Source organism: Zootoca vivipara, chromosome 1 (assembly GCF_965207765.1).
Source record: "Zootoca vivipara chromosome 1, rZooViv2.hap1.1, whole genome shotgun sequence".
Taxonomy (NCBI): Eukaryota; Metazoa; Chordata; class Lepidosauria; order Squamata; family Lacertidae; genus Zootoca; species Zootoca vivipara.
Window position 1 is genome coordinate 43,769,130 of NC_142582.1, and position 8,737 is coordinate 43,777,866.

Genomic DNA, 8,737 nt, shown 5'->3' on the forward strand with positions numbered 1-8,737 from the left:
CAGCTCTCACTTCCATACATCACTACTAGGAAAACCATAGCTTTAACTCTACGGACCTTTGTAGGCAAGGTGATGTCTCTGCTTTTTTGTCATTGCTTTTCTCCCAAGAAGCAGGCGTCTTTTAATTCCGTGACTGCTGTCACCATCTGCAGTGATCATGGAACCTAAGAAAGTAAAATCTCTCACTGCCTCCATTTCTTATCCTTCTATTTATTATTATTATTATTTATTATTATTATTATTTATTATTATTATTATTATTATTTATTATTATTATTATTTTATTTATTTCTCTGGGCAGCTTCCAAGAAATACCAAAATACATTAAAATATCACAGATTAAAAAGTTCCCTAAACAGGGCTGCCTTTAGGTGTTTTCTAAATGTCAGATAGTTGTTTATCTCCTTGACCTCCGATGGGAGGGCGTTCCACAGGGTGGGCGCCACTACCGAGAAGGCCCTCTGCCTGGTTCCCTGTAGCTTTGCTTCTCGCAGTGAGGGAACCGCCAGAAGCCCTTGGAGCTGGATCTCAGTGTCCGGGCTGAACAATGGGGGTGGAGACGCTCCTTCAGGTATATAGGACCGAGGCTGTTTAGGGCTTTAAAGGTCAGCACCAACACTTTGAATTGTGCTCGGAAACGTACTGGGAGCCAATGTAGGTCTCTTTATTTGCTAGGAGGTGATGGGACCAGTGGCCATGATCTTAGTTTTTTTGATGTTGAGCTTCAGACCATATTTTGCGCTCTCCTCTTTCACCCTCATTAAAAGGTTCTTTAATTATTCTCGAATTACCCCCTCCCCCTTAAAAATCAAATTGCCCCCCTGTGGGGCATGTGCCCCATGTTGGGAACCACAGCCTTATACAATAGATTCACAACTTATGCAAGAGTTATTTTCCAGGGATAGCACACAAAGCCAAAATCACATAGTCAAAACAACCCTTTAAGAACCATTAAAGTCTATCCAGGCACCTCTGCCCTGTCTTCAAAAGCTGCACACACACTCTCAAGGCCACTACACCATCCACCAGGATTAATGCAATGATGGGTGAAATTGCTGACATTTCCCCCCTGCTCTCCCACCCCCTTAGGGTATCCCTCCTCGCCCCCTTTTTCCCAGTCAAGTGCATAGAGCTGCGACCGCGCAAGCTAAATACACATAAGCTGTGAGTCCACTGTATATGCTTCCAGTCCATTTGCCACATAAATGAACCTGAGTTGCGGGCTGCATCTTTTTCTCTCTTCTTCTCTCTCCCTTTTCAGGCTACTGAAGAAAAGGAGGAAATGGAGGAATTGCAGGCCTACAACAGACGCCTTCTCCATAACATCTTGCCAAAGGATGTGGCGGCCCACTTCCTTGCACAGGAACGGAGGAATGATGAGCTGTATTACCAGTCGTGCGAGTGTGTGGCTGTCATGTTTGCTTCCATCAGCAACTTCTCAGAATTCTATGTAGAGTTAGAGGCCAACAATGAAGGAGTGGAATGCTTGAGGCTTCTCAATGAAATCATTGCTGACTTTGATGAGGTGAGCAAGTTTTTTTGTTTTTTTTTTAAGAGTTAAACCTGAGTGTGGTCTAGTTCATGCTTAACTGATTCCTGCATTGCAGAGGGCAGAGGGTTGGACCAGATGGCCTTGGAGTCCCTTTCAATTCTACAATGCTGTGAATCTATGACTGACCCTTTTGTATTGTCCCGATGCACGCAACATCAGTAATCTCTGACACTTTTGCTAGATTTCTTTCATATGCCAGAGGTATCAATAGAAATACATTACTACACCTTACACTATATAGAATTACTATATACTGAAAGGTGCTGCTGAGCCCAGACAATGCAATATACTCCTAAATAAACTATCCACCCATGGCTATGGGTAGGACACAGAACGCTACCTGGCTTGCAAGTCTTCCTCAGCTCATAGAACTAGTTTCCTAGTTCTTTGTATCCTGGCCTGTTGACTTCATTTCCTGTTGATTTCATTTCCTGGTCAACAGCCGTTTTAATCACTTCATGCTCTGCTCCCATGGATCTGTATAAGTGCAGCAGTGGAAACAATAATTTTTTTCCAGGTCAGCTGAAATGGTCTCATGCTTGTGCAGAGGCTCCTAGGAAAGTTCTACCTCCTCTATGATTACCAGTTACAGCAAGCGTTTATTTGCACTGGCCACTGTTGCTTTTATAACTCAGGAAGGCTAGTGGGTACCATGGAACAGAATACCTAGGGAAGAGTTTACCCATCGCATATGATTAAAAGTGCAAATGGTCCTAACTCAATCACCTTGCACATGACAGCAAGTACTGACACACTCGTGCCAGGACCTGATGTAGATCCAAACTGAAGGGGCATTGCGTCTCGTGACCTGATATCCTAGTGCAAAATCTTACTTTTCTTTCCTCATCAATTTGAAGAAGCAAAAATAGGGTTTAGGACATCACCCTGTCTATGTGCAGGATCAAAACAGTTCATGAACTTTCGCTTCATATGGGAAGCACATTAGAACATGTGTTATGCAAGCTACAGTGTGCATGATCATATCTGGGTCTTGTACAGATCAGGCAAACAGTGTATATTGATTTACACATGTCCTTTTCAATAACTTTGTTCCTTTGTTGCCTCTGCAGATAATAAGCGAGGACCAGTTCCGACAGCTGGAAAAGATCAAAACTATAGGCAGCACATATATGGCTGCTTCAGGCCTCAATGATTCCACCTATGACAAAGTGGGCAAGTCACACATCAAGGCCCTGGCTGACTTCGCAATGAGGTTAATGGATCAAATGAAATACATCAATGAGCATTCGTTCAACAACTTCCAGATGAAAATAGGTAAATTTGTTATGGTGTTATGCTTCTGGAGTTTTTCCTCTGTGGTTAAAAGTGCAAATGCCACGTGTTAATTGGTGCTGTCTCTACTGAATTAAATTAGCACTTAATGGAGTATTCTTGATCTGCAGCGTTGGTTGTGTTTCCTGCAGAAATTTGACCCCATTACATAACATTCCCAACTGGAGATTAGTGGCCAATTGCACACGGGAAGATCTAAAGCCAAACAAAATTAGTTTTCTGCCCACATTAGTGCTTTAGAAAGGACATTGCTGTTACAACTGTTTTGTCATGTAGAACACTGGAAAACTGTCTTTCATATTTGAATCTGAAATGGATAAATGCACACACACTGTTTAGGGAAGTTTTAAATCTGTGATATTTTAATGTATTTTAGTATTGTTGGAAGCTGCCCAGAGTGGTGGGGGAAACCCAGCCAGATGGGCGGGGTATAAATAAATAATAATAATAATAACACTTGAAGTGGAGGCGGAGCAAGAGCTCTTTCAACCTGATCCTGTAAAGCTAATCTGCATGCATACAGGTGCTTGACACCATTTTCCTTCATTCTTACTGGATTCCTAGAGCCATCACCATTGTTTGGGAAGAACTGAGTCAAGCACCCGTACTTCCTTCCACTCAGTCAAAACCGACAAGGCCAGCCATCTTGCATTCAGGCCCCTTTTTTTGAGGCTGGCCACTGTGAGAACAGTATGCTGGGCTACATGGGCCTTTGGGCCTGATCCAGCAAGTCTCTTCTTATATGCTATATTTTTATATGTTTGACTGGGAATGCCTCAGGTTCAGTCGGTTGATTCACAAGGATGTCTAGATTGAGGCTTCTTTCTCCATGTATGCTCCACTATAGACCAACAAAGTTTAGAATGTAATGTGTAAATTGAGAATGTCTGCCAAAGAAGCAGATTTTATAACATTTTTAATAGATCATTTATTCTGAGTGTTGAGCATGAGTGCTCTTGGTGCACTGTTATTCATGTTCATAATTCTGGATATCAAGATACAATATACTGATATCGAGTAAAAAATAAGCTCCAGTGAGTTTTCTGAGAAGCAGTTAGATAGTATAGGACAGGAGTTCCCAAACTGTGGTCCCCAAGCTTCATTCAGGTAGTCTGAGCTGTGCCTGTGAAGAACACTTGCCGTATGAATTCTGTGGAATTCAAATTGTAATACAATAAAATTATATATAGAGATATAGTGATAGATAGATAGAAGCAATAAAAATGCAATAAAAATCATACAGCATCTAGCGTAGTGCTTTGCAATTGCTACAACAGGCAGAGAACTAATCAGTGTAGGATATTTATATGCAGGTATCACAAGTTTCAAAGACCACAAATCTTTGATATCATAGATTTCAAAGACCAGGGAAGGTAGCACTGGATGAATTTACCTCACTCTCAACTGGTAACGTTTCAAGTCTTAGGAGTGGTACACACATTACAGCCACCATGTGGAGTCTGCTTTAAACCTTTGTTCATTTATAATAATAAAACCCAAAATACTTTATTACGGCCATAGGACCATATTTAGATACCAACACAGAATAATATACATCATACAGCAAAAAAAAAAGGACAATTATAATAATACCTGATCATAGAATCATGGCACATTTTGTCATATAGCCCTCAAAAGGTTGGCCATTCAAAAATGAGCTCTGGTCAATTTATGCCTGGGGAGGAATCAGATAGTTGCAGTCCTCCTGCAGGTGTGATAACTTATAAGATGTACTTTAAACCCTCATGTCTAATTCCATACTATTTCTTTGCTAGGGCTCAATATTGGCCCAGTAGTAGCTGGGGTCATAGGCGCACGTAAGCCCCAGTATGATATTTGGGGGAATACTGTGAATGTAGCCAGCCGAATGGACAGCACAGGAGTGCCCGACAGGATTCAGGTGAGTCTTATTGGCACCTCTCCTCCTCCCTAAAACTGTTTTTCTCTTATGCGTATTTAAATAAACCACTAGTAGAAGTGAGAAGTAATCTATATGTACATTTTATGTATTCTACTTGGGGGTAGATATTTACCACCCCAAGTAAAAACTTTTAACCAAGCATAAAAAATGTGGCAGCTGACACATGAAGTCACTTCAGATCCATGTAATTTGTCCTTCTTTCTTACTTTACATATTTCATGCTTTATCCAGCTTAGTGTTTCATCTCTGTGCTGGGGGTAGGGGGTGAAATATGAAGGAATCTATGTTGAGAATCCCTGCATCTGTTTCTTCCTTTGTAAAAAAGCACAAGTATTTTCATGTTGTTCTTGCTGAGCAATAACCATAAGATGGGTTAATTCATCTTGCTCTGATCCAGAGATACATACCTATCTAATACTGTGTGAACACTTAGCCACCTAGTACGTTATTCACACAGTTATTGTCCACACTGCTTATTATCTCTTTGAGAGAGATGGCCTGATTTCAAGCTGACAGGGATCATGCTCACAGGGTGGAAAGAGAATGGGAAACTTGATCCAGTCTCTCGTCCTCTACAACAGATTGGCATTGTCAAAGCTGAAAAACAAGATACCGAGAGAAACCAAAATTGATAGATTCACCTATTCCTTCTCCTTACTCGCATGTCTCTGACTTGCCATTGTCCTTTTAGGAGCCTAAGGGGACGTGTGAACACTATGAGTCTTTCTCTGAAATGATCTGAAACTCACTTTTAATGTCATCAGCCATTTTTCTTATGGGTGCAATCATAGTAATTTTTAGTGAAATGACAGTGCTTCTTCCATCAGCGCTGCTTGAGAATACCAGGCTTGCCTTGAATTGTGTCAATTGCAATTTATTCAACTCTTTTCTGATCCATTCTTTTTAAAACTCCACAGGTGACCACAGACATGTACCAAGTTTTAACAGTCAACAACTATCAACTAGAATGCCGAGGGGTTGTTAAGGTCAAAGGTAAAGGAGAAATGACCACCTACTTCCTAAACGAAGGCCCCCCACTGGCAAGTTAACAGCAGTGGGCAAGAATGACTCAAGAATGGCTCAGTTTGATTTAAATACGAGTTGGCAAAAAAAACATATCGGCTGCTGCTTAGCAGCGAATCTAATACCAAGGCACAGTTGAGTATTTCATATGCTGCCTTCCTAGCAGGAGTGTGTGCAAGAAGTGGGGGAGGGGGGGACACAGTTTGGGCTATGTGGCACACCATTCGGAAGTTACCTAGCACTGCTGTGGATTTTTTCTAGGTTGAGTGTAAATGAATTGACCAAAGATTTTTTGCTGAATGGAATTCGAAATGAAGACATGGATTTGAGATCTTCAATGAGGCTGCTACACAGGACTTAAGATATTTAAGTATTTATTTGAAGCAACGCAAGGTTTTTTCCTTGGTTGAAGGAAATTTTGATTCATTGCAACAAAAGGACAAAAAGGAACAGCATTACTCTGGAAAGGCTGTGCAGTCCCAGAGTGTTTCTGGTCTATGCTGTTAACTCCTTGAAGTGTGCCACTGTTCTCTTATTAGCTGTTTGAGCGGACTTTTGAAATTAAAAACGCCACCCACTATTGCTCTACAAAAAGGGCCTTTTTTAAAGACATCAGCAGTAATGGTTTTTTAATGGAAAAGATGCCTTGTTATGTACTCTTGCCATCCCTACCCTTACACAGATAGGAAGTTCCTTCTTTTTACCAGAACTGATATACTGAAAGTGAAAGGAGAGAAATAGTTCTTAAGGTGAGGGGGAAATGGTGCTTCAAGCATATTTATTAAATGAGGAGGCCTTCTCACTTCTGTTCAGCATTTATTGGTTTACACATGAAAGACTTCACTCATGGAGAAACACAGGGAGATTTCTCCAAAATGTGTAGGGTTGCTAAGGTTTTGAGCTGCAGTTTTTTGTATTTTTTAATATGGAAGATTATGAGATCTAAGAAATACACCAAAATTCTATATTTTGAACATTCTGTGTATTAAACAGTTGCCCCAATGGAGCAACAGTGATCCATGTGTAGCTCTGTTGTAGTGAGGTTCACAAAACAGCTGTTTGAAGGGGACTCATAGCCAGAACTGAGCACCCAGCAAAGCCTCTGTCAGCTGTTAGGCAGGACAAGAGCAGGGGCATCTTGACACAATCCTGAATCCCTTATCAGGCAATCAGCACTTGACAAAGAAGCTGATAGTCACTGTTAGGAACAAGGGAACGGGCACCCAGGCTGAGTTCAAGCACTCTCTTTCCCTTCTGTTTTCCTGTCTGAAAGTTGATCAGGGCTATGGGATGTTTCTGCCCTGCAGCTCTGATTGTCTCCATGAGTCCAGCAATGGGTGTGAAGTCTTCTGCTGAGCTCATAGTTCTTTGGATCGGACGCCAGGCACATTGGGAGGTGTACATAAGCTATAGAATTGTGTGATATTCTTTTCATTATCTCAGAGTTGCAGACTTGGCAGTTTTCAAATAAATATTGTACAGTCCAGCAAACAAGCTGAAGTAATAATAATAATGCAGGGGCTCAAGTTTGATTTTTTTAAAGAGGAAATAAAGTGAGGAAAACCTACAGTTAGACAGAGATGAAATAGGAAGAACAAGAACAGCTGTGCTCATTCCTAACATCAGAGGGAGCTGAATGCAATAGGTAAATTATGTATTCAAAATTCTGAAAGTGACCAAGGGTATTATGCCTGAAGCCACTTCGAGTGTGCCTCTGGACAGTAGAATAAGAGGAACAACAATCAAATCAAGAATTTCTTTTCGAAAGAATGCTTACAGTTTATGTAACAACTGTCTGTACAAGTAAGTGCCGCTGAATATTACCCAGAAATTTTACTCTTCTGGATTGATATTGTGGGAGCTGAATTCCATTTCATATATTATGAATTTCAGTTTGAAGACTTTGGCAAGTCCCCCCCCCCCAATAATAAAACATATGTATTGATTGATTCTCTAAAGATATTGATGTGGCCTATCCTGCTGAACAATACTTATTTTTTTAAAAAGAGGGGGACTGCTACTAAATGTATAAGTGAGTTAAATACATTTTCAACTTTTAAAATCAAGGTTCCCTTCATATTTTATTAAAAAGTATAAAAGGATAAAAACCTATATTTTTATATTTCAGTAGGGGAAAACTTTTGATACTGAATTTGGCAATTTCAAAAATGACTCAAACCTTTTGACACATACTTTTTCCACTCTTCTCAGGGCAGAATTTCCATTACCTAATGATTACCCAGCACTGGCAATTGGAGAGGGGGCGGGGGTTAGTGTCACCTTTGACCAAAAAATAAGGTAAAATCCATGGTCTCAGTGATATGTGTAATATTGCTATTAAACTGTTTCAGACTAGAGTGTCAGTAGCATCCCACTTTCCTTTCATCCCCTCCCTTTCTACTAGGGCACACCCTTGGATAGTATAGTTGCCCGATTCCTAGAAAACTGCCAAGTCTGTCCTTGTACTATATTTTTGAACCTTTTCAAGAAATGCCATTTGATTTGCAAAGGTCTTTATTTACACAGTACTGCAGCTTGTTCTTCATCACCTTCCACCCTTCATTCTTACTGTCATTTACCACTTCCAAATTTTAATTAATAGCACAATATAGGATCATTTTGTTTTAGGTTTGCCTCCTGCTTTGAAATGTGCATTCTTAACATTTGAGCAGACCACCTTGCGCAGTTGTGTTGTCAATTCAGTTTTCAGTTACCTGTATCTCTGACTGTGATTGATGACTGTGTCAGGATCATTTCAAGGGGTATGCAGTCTTTTTTCTGGCTCTTGCAAAAGGTGATACAGTTATGATTTCCCATGGAAATTGCAATCTGTTTAAGTAATTTAACAATTATATTAAAACACTGTTTCACTTGTGAATGTTTCTATTTTATTCATTAGTCTGGTTTATTTTTTTAAAAGCTACAAAATTAAGTAGGAATGTAATTTA

The 8,737-nt window shown here is 40.2% G+C and overlaps 1 protein-coding gene across 2 annotated transcripts in view; it reads left to right on the plus strand.

The window, feature by feature from the left end:
- Positions 1-8,667, plus strand: part of ADCY5 (adenylate cyclase 5) — a 184,088-nt gene extending 175,421 nt beyond the window's left edge. For both annotated transcript variants that reach the window (XM_035128989.3, XM_060275982.2), the window contains 4 exons: positions 1,262-1,525; positions 2,623-2,827; positions 4,621-4,745; positions 5,684-8,667. In XM_035128989.3, the coding sequence (XP_034984880.2) occupies positions 1,262-1,525; positions 2,623-2,827; positions 4,621-4,745; positions 5,684-5,815 (726 nt within the window). In that variant the 3' untranslated portion in view covers positions 5,816-8,667. The remainder of the gene's footprint in view (positions 1-1,261; positions 1,526-2,622; positions 2,828-4,620; positions 4,746-5,683) is intronic.
- Positions 8,668-8,737: the final 70 nt, after the last annotated feature.